This window comes from Brachycentrus maculatus, unplaced genomic scaffold (assembly GCF_059751285.1).
Source record: "Brachycentrus maculatus isolate JH-2025_06_01 unplaced genomic scaffold, ASM5975128v1 h1tg000117l, whole genome shotgun sequence".
NCBI classification, from domain to species: Eukaryota; Metazoa; Arthropoda; class Insecta; order Trichoptera; family Brachycentridae; genus Brachycentrus; species Brachycentrus maculatus.
The window spans coordinates 76,777-91,139 of NW_028280870.1; the positions used below are offsets into that span (position 1 = coordinate 76,777).

The 14,363-nt window shown below is 31.8% G+C and overlaps 1 protein-coding gene across 2 annotated transcripts in view; it reads right to left on the bottom strand.

The window, feature by feature from the left end:
* LOC148309752 (zwei Ig domain protein zig-8-like) overlaps positions 1-14,363 on the bottom strand; it is a 111,099-nt gene that overhangs the window by 55,903 nt on the left and 40,833 nt on the right. The window contains exons 1-2 of one of the 2 annotated variants that reach the window (XM_088259438.1): positions 13,139-13,277; positions 11,538-11,737 (exon numbers count right to left, since the gene is read on the bottom strand). In XM_088259438.1, the coding sequence (XP_088115564.1) occupies positions 11,538-11,720 (183 nt within the window). In that variant the 5' untranslated portion in view covers positions 11,721-11,737; positions 13,139-13,277. Of the gene's footprint in view, positions 1-11,537; positions 11,738-13,138; positions 13,278-14,363 lie in introns of those variants that run through there. The other variant, XM_088259437.1, reaches the window with a different exon arrangement.

Genomic DNA, 14,363 nt, shown 5'->3' on the forward strand with positions numbered 1-14,363 from the left:
CATGTAAACACGACTAGTTTTGAAAACTACATCTGTTTTCGAAACTAGTCATATTTACATAAATAAACACAAAAAGTTGTCCTTTACGAAAATTGTCCTATTTTTAAATTTAAACTATTCAAAATATAATCACTTTATAAAATAAAAACAACTCTTTTTTAACCACTTTTTTTTGGTATATTTTTTCTCCAACTGGTTTCGACAAGAAACCTGTTATCATCAGGGTTAAACATGTATATGTTTAACCCAGATGATGACAAGGTTTTTGTCGAAACCGGTTGGAGAAACAATGTACCGATAAAAAAGAGGTAAAAAACTAAGTTGGTTATTTTAGAAAGTTTATGAAATGTGCCACAAAGTATCTGCAAAAACATTCCATTAAAAAAAACTTTTTCTAAGATCACTTTCTGAATTTATTAATATAAACACGACTAGTTTTGAAAACTACAGATGTTCTCGAAACCAGTATTTTTTTTCATTAAATATTCATAATTTAATCAATTTTAAGAATATACCCTTCCGGTTTGCATTTGGTTGCGAAATTATAAACTGAAAAAAAAATGTTATTCTTATCCTTATACTGAAATGAGAAACTCATACAAACACCCTTTATTTTTTTGATTATGTGACTATGAAAAATAAAGACACACGTATTTTATGTCGAAATTTCTTTGAAGTTCGGAAATAGGTTAAAACAGCATCGTTAATTGTTGCAAAAGAAACGTGACCAATTACTGACGGGTTCATAACGAGTATGCATGCTTTACACACAGATAAAAAATACATACGGTATGGAAGTTTCAGAATACTGGCACAGAATTTTACGAAAAACATACTGCTGCGAGGACGAAAAATAACCGCCACGATACAAAGAGGATAAAGTTTGACAGAAAAATCAATATTCTTTTAATGTTTATGGTCTTTATATTATCCGATGCTTCCTGGTATTTGAAAACATACTAATATGTAATATTATACATATATGTGTATGTACTAGTCATAAAATAACGGACACAAATTAGGTAAATTTGAGAGCTACAAATGTTTCCGAAATTCATCCTTGTTTACTAATCTTGTTTTCTCCACATAGGAGTATTTTTTACATTTTGATATTCCAAGATAGATGAAGAAGATTACAAAAGATCATTATATACACATATAGCAATTACTATTCTATCCATTATCGACAAACACAACTACACACATTTTTAGAACTTTTACATAAAACATATAATTCTCACGTGCGACGCGTCGCATCGTATGTGAGTTTGCGCCAGTATCTATAATCGAGTTGGTTAGAGAATGCTTTTATTTAGCGGTGGAGAAACCAAGATTTGTGAATAAGAATTTATACGCACCCAAAATGTTGTGAATAAAATAACTGATCAAATTGTTAGCTTCGTAAAAATTCAAATCATTTTTTCGGGCGTCTCCTAGTATGTAAAATACTTCGGTAAGTTCTTCGATTCATTTGAAAATAAATTGCATTTATATATATACATCATTATATATACAGCGTTAGGTGGGGAAGGCAACGAAGGAGACAATGGTATGCGCATGTGAGGAGAATGGAACCATCCAGACTCCCTCATATCGCACTGTACTGCCAACCCCATGGTAGACGACTCCCAGGCAGACCACCAAAGAGATGGGTCGATAGCTGGGAATCGACATCGAAGGAGGCTAATCCCTCTTAAAAACTGGCCACGAGGCCCACAACAAGATGAAGAAGAAGAAGAAGATATATACATATAAAAATATTTATATATTACATATACATACTAAATAATGAAAATCCCGTTTTACTACCTTTCATTTTATATAATAAAATCTAAGTCATTAAAGTTCAGTAGAAAAATATAAACGTAAATTTTTTCACTCCTTGAAAAGTAGTTTTTTTTATGATTACATTGCATATTTTTTTATCTAAACCCAAACGTTGTCCCAGTACAAAACAACCCTTCACTGTTGCAAGTCCTACGGCGTGAAACAATCTACCCCGGAATCTGAGATCTATCCGGAATTCTGCTGAATTCAGATCTCAACTCAGGACCCACCTTTTCCGGATCCCTTGTCCATAGTAACCAGAATAAATCTAAATTTTTACTTGCACTTTTACGCACAAACATTGAAAGCATTACGTAACTACATATCAATTTGTAAATAACTTAGTGTTATACTGAGGAAAAATAAAAAACGTAAATTTTTAGCAATGATTTTTCACGACAACGACACTGTTTATATGTGAAAAAAAACCTTTTATAATAACCCAATATTCAAAATGAAAATTCGATAAAAAATATATAGAAATTTTAAAACCAGCTGTTCCTAAAAATTTATTCGCTATTAATTAAATCAATTTTATTTAAATGTTCCCTAAATACAAGTAAAACAGATTGCCGACAAATCACAGCCGCAATGGCAGCGCCTGTGTCGAAGGCAACGGCAACGCGCACAGCACTGAGCATCGCCCATGGCCATACTTTCCTTATCATTCATTGTTTTCTTTTAAAAAAAAACATATTATATACATACTTTAGGATTTAGGATAACAAGAGACCTACAAAAAATTTGCGTAAAAAAACAAAAACAATAAAAGCAAAGGGTGGATACAGTAAAACTATTTAAAAACATAGCCAGAACAACAGTAATAAATAAAGAAGACTCTGTGTAATACCACTTAAAAACACTACTTTATGACAACAGGTTTCGGAATAACCATTCTATCATCAGATCAAGTGTAGATCTGTAAACATTGGCCAATTTTATTAATTTTTATCTTTAATTAGCAGTTAAGACGTAAATGTTTAACTAGAATAATCTTCAATACATACTTTCTAAATCTCGAATAATTTCAAACGATTTTATATACATATTTCCGTATCCACAATGTCTCCATAGTAGAGGTTACAGCAAAGACACATATTCGTTTAGATAGAAGACATACGAGTATATTTGTTCTCAATCCTTCTTAATAAATGACACCTTCTCTAATGTCTTACAGAATCAATCCGTTGAGTGGATTAGTTTTCAACAGGCATCCATAGCGGAAATGTCTTAATTTCATTTGTCCGAATACGAGTCCGGAATATATACGAACAGGCCCAGTTATTTCCCGCCAATTTTTCTCCTTTATCCAAGCGAACCCAACAGCCATATTGATGATCCCAGCAGCCTCCGTTCATTAATCTTAACGAGGGAATCAATATTCAGTGCCCAACAAGTGCTCGCCCGCTATTAATAACAACCGCCCAAATTCCTTTTATTAAAACCGTTGAAAAATGTTGCCTCATCATTTGGTATGCCGCTAGTTCGCTCCTGTACTGTGTTCATTTATGTACATTTTGTTTTCGGCTACCTTTCCAAAACGTTATTGGAACCTGACTCGAATATTTAGCGCGTTCCGATATTTCCAACATTTACCACGATAATGGCACAACATTTATTCCGTCTTTAATGAAAAACTTTCCGCATAAAATTATTACCCACCTTTGGGAATACTTGCTACAATTTTATTATTATTTATTCAGGATTATTCACCCCTTGCGTGATAACTGAATATTATAGGTGTCTCTACTTAAGATGAAACATTTATCGTTTTATATGAAAGAAGTTGGAAATCGGAGCATCTCAGGGTTCATTCTGTCTATATTTTGTATATTTAAAGCATTGATATCTGTGTGGTATGGTAATAAAACACTCTCATTACCATCCATTGTTTACTTTGTGTAATACCACTATTTTGAAAGACTTACTTGTGACTACCGGTTTAGGAAAATAATTCCATCATCAATTCATTAAAATTAAAATTAAATTATTACGATTTGACATTTGTATAAAAATACAAATTTTGAAAGAGAGAAAGACGACAAATGAATCACAATGGGAATATTTTCAAAAGTGGACTCGAAGTTAAATTTAGTTGGTAATTTATTATGGAATTTATTCATTATTATTTCCTGATGATGGAATGATTTTCCGAAAGCGGCAGTCGCAAATAATTTAATATAATTTATATTTGAAGCACCAACTTTTTGATTTTCTTTTTTATAATTAAAATGTAACTTCGTTTTAAAATCACTATAAAATTTATAGATATTTAACACAAAGATAAATTTTTATAATATCACAAATAATTGTTTAAAAAAGTGGTATTACACAAAGTAAACAATGTATTGTAAGGAGAGCATTTCATTCTGTCTTTTCAACTAATATCTTCGGAATATAAGAGGTATCAAGCTTGTTCTACGTTTTGTAATCTTTGTTTTATAATTTGGTAAATTTATATAGCAATACGAAAATATCCAGCAGAGCACACAGATCACAATTATAACATTTTACTGAAATGTATAGAGCTACAAGATCCAAATCGCAGAAACACATCAAACAAAACCAAACCCATACCTCTTTTGGTCAAAATAACTTGCTTCCATTATCCAAAAAGTTTTTTTTTAAAGAAACTGAATATTAAAGTTATTATTTATTGATTTGGCGTTTAGTTTGTAGAACTCCATTTTAATTTATGTATTAATTTTAAATCAAACACAGATTTTTCGAGTCTACTTAGTTGTATTTTATTAACAAAAACACATAAAAAATTATATTGCGACAATTGTTTACCTAAAGAACAAACCAACCTTATGTTTTCACTACTGCTAAACATATTTAAATAGACTATTATTGTACATCATCTCTCTCTATGTAAACGCTTGCGTTATTGATAAACTAATAATTACATCTACATATATAAATTCTTTAAAAAAATATTACCTACAATTGTATTAAGCTTTAAAATATTAATTCTCTAAAATATTGCAATGTCAATAAATTCTTCCTTTCCCAGAAAACAAATATAAGGGTACATACCTACATTCCCCATTAGCTACTATTGTCTCCCATAAATTATTGCTGCACGTGTTAAAACTGTCACTTAGAATTGTATAGCTACATAAGGACCGTAGTCCATTTGATCTTCACATTCGTTTGATAATGCCCTAACAAGGCGAAACAATTGTCACAATATATTTTTTTTATGTGTTTTTGTTAATAAAATACAACTTAGTAGACTCAAAAAAACTGTGTTTGATACAAAATTAATACATAAATTAAAGTTATTCTTAAATGGAACATGAAAGTGGGTAGATCTGAAATAGAACGCATCATTCAGCCATGTCGTATTTGATGACATGTTATAAAAAAATTCTTTCACATAGTTTAATAAATAAGTTTTATAAAATGTGCCCTCAGCATGGGAAACTCAGTGACGTCTCATTATTGTAATTTGTAATTATATGAATGGTAAAATATAACGAAATACTCGTACACAGTTTTTATCTCTAATTTATTTGTAAAGTAATGTAGATTGTAGGCAATTACAGAATGAGTAACATCCACTAAAACTAGACTAATTATGTACATATGTAATAGAATCCAATATAAATACATAACCAAGATATACTATACTTGGCTAGCAGTAATTAAGTATGAACACACATCGGCTTAGATAATACGTAAGAATTAAATGTAAGTTAATTTAACGCTCAATATATCATCGAATAGCCTTGTGAGCGATAAGATTTCATTAGAAATCAAAGTCAATCAGATATTCGCATGCGGGCTTCAGATTTTTCCCTTTTTAGAACCATCGTAGGCGTCGCGACGTTGGATATTGACCCATTTATAGACATTCAATATCACGGTATTGCCCATCATGGACTTTTTTTTTCCTTTGCTAGCGGCCAATCCGCCAATTAGTACATAATATTTGGTATTACATGTATACTTCATGATTAAAATAACATGTTTTCTCTTTTTAAGTATATTATTTTTTTATTTTTTGACATCTCATCAAAGATGAAGAAGAACATGGAAGTCTGGGCATATACGGGGCTGACAACCGTCATAGGCTGATTCACGTGATCACTTTACACACGTGTAACATTCACCAATTCTACCCATTATTGACAACCACACTACTCAAATTCTTGGAAGTTCTATATATATGAGCAAATTTCGAAACACCGTTCTTGAATCCCTACTACTCCACTAGAGACATCTATTGTTGAGATGGAAAGAAGCTTTTTATTGAGCAGAAACTATTTTATTAGTATGTGAGGTTCGAATCCTCGATTATAATCACATACATGAGAAATGCCAGAAAATTTCATTAAAATTTTTATTATTTTTTATTATAATTTGAAAAATAAAAATAAAATAATAAAAAAAATAACTTCTATAATTGGAGATAATCCAGATTTCTGAACAAGTATTTGGACACACTCAAAATGTTGTAAAAAAAGTGTATCATTGGTTGAAAAAGTAATTATATAACTAAGAATGAACGTATAAAAAACAAGAAATTATGCATTAGCCTAAAAAAGTGTAATTATTATTGCTTTGTTGTTAGGAAGTGACATATTCCAGATATCGATATGGTCCGCGAAATCATTGCCGAGGTTTTGCATTCGGTGTATGGGAGTATTGACTCCAGACACTATCCGGCTGTTATTACAATAAAATATATGACGGTTTCTCGTGTTTCTGGTTAGGGAGTAAATATTTATCATTTGCAATAACAAGGGACAGTCTATAATATTATTTAAAATTTGGTGTTAATTAATCAGATCAAATAGTTTTCTCCTGTCACTCAATTTTATTAAATTAAGTAAACAAATCCAAATAAAAATTCAAAATTTGATGAAATAAATATAACAACATCCTTATCATCAGCGATATTACTCAGGATAGAAGATCAAAATCAGAAAAAGTCAGCCGGATTTAACAAGCGAGAATTGCTTTTTTTTTAAATCCCCACACAATGGTGCATAGGGCACTGCATCATATAAACGCAGTGTTATCTTGATCGTTAACACATGAAGGAAAGGTGATAAGCCCTCCGCTTCCGGTACCAGTACAGGGTTATATTTAATAAATATCAGAGTGAATAAATCACTTATTTTTATTTGACCCCCCCACTGGGAATCGAACCCGAGACGTCCAAAACGGTAGCCGAGCATGCTGACCATTACACTACGGAGGCGGACGTACCCTAATTTGATATGTAACAAAAATAAAACAATATTATCACTTGCTTTACGGTGGCCGTATTTTTTCTTTTTTCGCGACTTTATTTGCCGAGAAAGCATTTCTCTTCTACTCGAGCTTACTTTAAGCGACCACTTGGAAAGTAATAAAGTTGCAGAAAATATGTACGACATTATACGTTATGATAGGAGGTCCATAAAACGTTTTCCGTGAAAAAAAATTGCCCGCAATCAGCCTGCGTCGGTTTTTGGCTTTGTTAAATTTGAATAAACGCTTATGTGCGTCGGTTTGTATTTTTTTACGAATTAATTTTACATCTTTGCTTATTTCGAGAAACAAAATGGCGAATTCACTTTTAATTTGTGAATTGTTTCAAGCCGTTTAATGAATACGAGCATTATGACTTTATTTTTTCAAGCATAAAAACATATCAGATAATAACTGACAGTGCACAATGGAGTCCTGGTTCCAATTCTAATATATGGAAGTGAATGATGAAAGTAGACTGAATGCAGTCAAAATGTGATCTCTTAGACAAATGTGTGGAAAACGATGTATGATAGATGTTCGAATGGTGATATAAAAAAGTAAGGCTTAAACTTTCTTGCATATACTAATTCTTCGGCACCATATATAGTTAAGTTAAATAAAAATATATTTGGTAAAGCTATTTATGAAATACAAACGTGCATAAGATCCCTCTTTTTCATGAAAATTTTAAAGGAAACCAACAGCATTGCATATATACATCTTTTAAAAATTAATTCAATATTGGTAGGGTGGTGAATGTTACACGTGTATAATGTGATCACTTAGCCACTATATGACAGGTCAAAGCCCTTTTAATACCCAGGCTTTTATATTCTTCTTCATCTTTGTTGAGATGTCATAATGTGAAAATACCTCCTAAGTGAAGAAACCGAGATTTGAGAACAATAATTTGAACACACATAAAATATTGTGAATGTTTATATTTTTATTTATGTTCATAGATTTTTTTTAATTTATCATATTTTAATTTCATTTTTAATCACCGTATGGTATATTTCTAAAGATGTAGGAGGCATCGAAACAAGATTCGCAAAAGGTTTAATAGTGTTATGAACGAGTATTAACCAAATTAAACTAAAATTTAAAAATTGATCAAATAAAATGACTTGGTTTTTAACCACTACATTGGTACATTTTTTCTCCAACTGGTTTCGACAAGAACCTTGTCATCATCAGGGTTAAACATGTACGTGTTGTAAATGGATAGATATTACCATAAAGTGACTGCCAAATCAATTAATTAAATCAGAAAGATTATACAATTTATAATTAAAATGCAACTTTGTTTTAAAATCCCTATAAAAAGTGATTTTAGAACAAATTATGAAATGGAAAATCACAATGTTAGTGCTTGAAATATTCATTAAATATAATTTATATTTGAAGCACTAATTTTGTGATTTTCCATTTTATATTTAATTAAAATGTTACTTTGTTTTAAAGTCACTATAACCATAGTGATTTTAAAACAAAGTTACATTTAATTGCAGAAAAATTATATTTAATTTTTTTTATGATTATTCATCGTATTTTACTTCCTTCAGCATTCGCATAATATCCTTATCTGAATATATTAAATTAATATCTTTTACAGACATTTTTTCTCTTTTATATTACGCGTCATAATTACCAGCTTAAACCCTTATTCCTTTATCACTGTACCCTTACATCCCTTCCTTTCTGCGCGTTGGGCGATATTTTGTTTTATATTCAAAATGTCAGTCTTTATACGTTATGCTCATATAAAAACTAATTTTGGTGTACCATTTATAATAACCAGCATTTTTGTCCGCCTCCGTGGTGTAACGGTTAGCGTGTTTAGCTACCGTGTTAGAAGTCTCGAGTTCGATTTTTAGTGGGGTGAAAATGAATAGAAGTGATTTTACACTCCAATATTTATTTCATATGTCCCTGATGCACAGGAGCGATCACCTTGCCTTCGTGTAAGTAACAATCACGATAACACTGCGTCAATACGATACAGTTCCCTATGCACCATAGGTTGCGAATAAGGGTTAGAAGGTTTATAATAACCAGTTTGTAGTAATTATCATATTTGGCTACTATACTGAAGGAGCTGGGTTCTATGGTGTAGTAGTTATCATATTTGGCTACTATACTGAAGGGGCTGGGTTCGATTCCCAGGGTAAAGTCAAAATAAAAATATGTATTTTTAAAAAGGATATAATTTAAGCTTTACATAGTTAAAACCACTTGTTATTTAAATCTGTTATGACACGTGTTTCTATGCATTATTTTCAAACACTGTTTGAAAATAAACTTGAAAATCTTGCAGAATGCATCGAAACACGTGTCACATTATATTTTAAGAAATAGTGGTATTTATCAAGTAAGCCTAAATTATAAATTCTTTTTCTTTAGAATAAACAGATTAAACTCTAGAGTTTCTACTGTGACTGTTAGAGAAATAAAAACAAACGAGTGGAATAAAAGAAGATAATTTTAAGTACAAAGAATCCTCTAAAGTGTATTTTCGCAGCGTTTTCCTCGACAATTTAAAACTTAATCGATTTTCCTCTCGAATTTTCTCCTGTTAATTCTCTTCTTAGCCGCTGAACTCTTTAGTCTTCCGTTTTATGATTATCCTCGTAATACGGTCTTGCACCATGGTGTCCTGATGGGGTAAGGACCTCTTCGCTTCGCAGGGTGCTTTTATTATGTCCCTGACCGCAGCGATATATCACGAGGGGTCTACTTTGTCAACCGAATTACTTTTTTGTACCTAGGACAGGAAATAAAGTGACATTTCATAGAACATCTGTAATATGACTCTTGTAATATGGTCGTTTCATCAATTCAGTGTTTACACCCGATCTTCCTAACACCGAGCAAAGCATCATACCTTATCAAACTACCTAAATCCGATATATCAGCTGTCAGTGCTGTAGAAAGAAAGGTACTCTACTTCCGTAGTGTAATGGTCAGCACACTTGGCCACTGTAATGGAGTTCTCATGTTCGATTCCCAGGGGATCAAATAAATAGGAGTGATTTTTTCACATTAATATTTATTCAATATTTCCCTGATCACCTTTTCTTTAACGTGTTAAGGATCAAGATAACACTGCGTTTGTATGATGCAGTGCCCTTTGCACTATTGGGGTGCAGATGAGGGTTTAAAGAAGAAGAAAAATCAAGAAATACCAGATCCGTCAGATCTGTGTTCTCAGATAAAAGAGACATTTTGGACAGTATGTTAGAAATTACTTCAGGGTTGTGTAAACATTTTCGATCCACATTATGTTTTTTTTTTCAATGAGTTATACATCAAAATTAAGAATTATTTATCGTTTACATCGTTCAATTATTTGTAATATTACAAAAATTAAAGTCGCATAAATGCTTAAAAGAGAAACGAGAAAAACAAAAGCACATTAACCCAATTTTGTCTCCGCAAAAAGAAAGTTGTGTAAAGCTATGTTATTATTAAAAAATGATACATTTTTACGGGTCAAGGTTAATAAAATTTGCCATAAATTGATAAAAATGTGATTCATAACTACTTTTTTTAAATTAAAACATCCAAGCTGTTTTTACTTAATTTGTAAACGTTTTACAAAAAAGAAAGAATTGGGACACACGTAACAACATATGTTTAAAAAACATATATATTTTTATTACTTTTTGTATAATTATTAATTAACTGCATCAAATTGATCATTTAATACCAGGTTAATATAACGTATTGGAATTCGTATTATCTACTTGTTACAACTTATGGTGATATAAATCGAATCGCGTTTATACGAAAAAGTTTAGAAAATTAGAGAGCAGTCTCTTTCAGAGCAAACTGTATTTTGTCACCAAGAATTGTATTAAAATTTACATATTTCCAATGAGAAAACAGGCAAATTTGCGTCATTTTGTCCACATCAAGTCACAAAAGGAAATGGGAAAAATTCTCGACAAGCACTCTGACCAAAAAAGCAATGTCAGGAAAGTTTATGTTGGGAGACTCATCTTCTTCATACTTTTTAGACATAATCAATCACTTATTTTTGAAGGATATCCGGAATTGAACATTAAACAAGGATAAAACATATTACATTTTTTGACATCTCAACAAAGATGAATAAGGATATGGAAGTGTGGGTATTTACCGGGCTTATGACCTGACATATGCTGGTTATGATCACTTTACACACGTCGAACCCGGGACCTCCAGTACGGTAGCCAAGCGAGCTGACCATTACAGTGAAAGAGATTTTTTGTTACCACTTGTTTTTTTACCACTTATCAAAAAACAAGTGTTTTCATTAATAATTTCAATTTATTTTGTTAATACATGCCTCAAAAAGATGAAAAAAATCTTGAAAAAGAATATGGAAATATTTGGGCATTCATGGTGTGTGGGAACTGTCATTGGCTGGCATAAAAGTTGCACTATGGAGGCGGACAAAAGCGTGGACGTGATGAACTGACCGTTTTGTTTCCCAGGTTCCGCACCCGGCAGCTGAGGTAGGCGGAGCGGCCGACCAGGGCGGTGACGTTGGGCGGCGCGAGCGACACGAAGAAGGGGTCCACGCGGTCGGCGCCGAACAACGGGAAGCTGCTCACGGTGGGCGGCTGCAGCAGATTCGGGCCCTGCCCGGACGACTCCTCCATGGTCACTTGCAGCGAATCTGGAACGATAAAGCCACTTTAACTAACTAACTAACTAACAATCACGCCGTAGGCAGAGAAAATCGAACGTCACACCACTCTGTCTTTGCAAATATTCTTCGCCTCTTCTACATTCATTTTATACAGTTTGATAATATAAAATCCTACTTTGAACCCTTACTTTAACTTCTAAGTATTTATTTCTATAATGGACAACTTAAATTCGTTCAATTTAAATTCATTTTGTAACAAAAATTATATTAAATCATGTTATTGAAACCCTGTCTTGTTGTATAAATAACATTGAATTTTGTATATCCGCCCACCAGCTGATAATGTTGATGATGTCGATAACGACGAAACTCGATCACCGACAAAATAGAATACATGTGGAAAAAACTATTTAGTTATTGTTTTATTATATAAAATTCAGTCCCACCAAGAAATGTCACTACAAAACTTGAATTATTTTGTGACATCTCAACAAAGATGAAGGAAATATGGATGTATGGGTATTCACAGGGTCTACGACCAATCATAGGCTGGTTAAGTGATCACTTTACAGCTAAAAAAAACTTTCTAAATCCAAACATAGACGGCCATTGTTCTATTGTGGGCATAAGTACCTCTGACGAATTTATGCACCAAATACGGTGAGAATATGGGAATTGAATAAACTAATGTGTTTATGCAAATACCAACCATACATTTGTACACCGCGTACTAATTTGCACAATATAAATTAACCGCATGTGTACTTAATTAGTGGGCGTGTGATATATCTTATCAGCATGAATATTTACGAAGGATAAATTAATTTTCAGGAACCCATACTGGTTATGGGAGCTATTAGTTTGTACGTATGATTGGGGTTATAACTAACTAACTAACTAACCATCACGCCGTAGGTAGAGAAAATCGAACGCCACACCACTCTGTCTTTGCAAACATTCTTCGCCTCTTCTACATTCATGCATCTCCTCATACATACTCGACGATTATTACGACTCCTGACCCGGCCGCTTTTAAGTATTTGACACACCAGATTGTGCCAAGTTTTCCTTGGTCTTCCTGTCCTTCTTTTCCAACTACATTTGCTTCATAAATTTGTTTAACCGTTCTTTCCTCACTCATACGTTCCACACGTCCAAGCCATCTCAACTCACCTTTTTAATAGATTTAAATTATCCACTGACACTTCATGATGGAATTGCATTTTTAATATATTATTAGATTAAAACTAATATTTTTAGCTTTTCCACTTTTATTTTTATTTGACCAGCGACCGGGTTTTGTCGTTACCGACATCATCACCAATCTGATGATGTCGGTAACGACGAAACTCGGTCGCTGGTCAAATAAAAATAAATGTGGAAAAGCTAAAAATATTGGTTTTAATCTAATAATATATTACAACTCACCTTTCTTAATTTTATCTATAATGCTTATCTTAGTCTTGCATTCTTTCCTTATGTATACTATTATAAAGATAATTCATCTCAGGAAAGAATGCAAGGTTAAGAAGATAAATCCACTCTATAATGGTATAAATCCATTGTATCTAAATCATCGCACCAAACGGATGCTCCAGTCGTAAAAACTCACACGGAAACAGTTTTTTTTATCGCAAGTAACAATATCTCTTTGTAAATCACGTATTCTGAAATTAAGTCACACGTTTGTGTAAAGTTTTACTTTTATTCTCAAGTTACGTGTTACAAGTGTGAAGTTATAATAAAAATACGTTTTATAATGTGAGACTCAGAATACTCATATTGTTTAAAAAAAAAAAACAAATAAATGACACTTCAAGCCAACCTTCTAACAATTGACGTAACGTCGCCATCTTGTTTTTTTCTCTGTCACACTCTTTTTTATCGACGGACCACTTTTCAAATTCAAACATCAAAGGAATTCATTTATGTACATACTATATATAGAATCTTTTATTAAATTGTCGGATCGATAAACCTACAAAAATGACAGCAAAAAATGGTTTAACAAAATTTAAATATGTATTTTTCAGTAATTACTCTTGAGGTTGCCATATTTTTCCGAGACCCCTTCGGGAGATTTGACCAACAGTTTCAACGTAGTTCATAAAGACCAGTGGTTCTCAATTTTTTTGAAAAAAAAACCTTTTAAATTTCTTAATATTTTACGCAGCCCTCAAATAATAAAAATCTGGTTTTATGTTCATTATTTAATTATTGTATCATTTAATTAAAATCACTGACTTCTACAATAGTACACAAAATAAAACATTATTATAATACAATACATAATATAATAATATTGTGTTGATTCAACTTTAAATTTATAAAATTGTTTATAATATTTTCATTGTGTCTAAATCTTTCTTCACAAATCTGGGTTTGTATACTTTGGAACTATTTTTATTAACATCTCAACATAGACGAAGAAGAATATGGAAGTCTGGATACTATACATATATACATGAATGACATTTTATTTTCATTTATTTGTTAAATATGTATATGTACATCACTTTCATGTATACATTCATTTATTCAATTCAAATATATAATTACTTTTAAAAATGCGGAGACCCACCATATGTGTCTTGTCGGTGGAGTTTTTTATACATACGTTTTTGTATCTTTTTTAACGTAATATACACGCAAA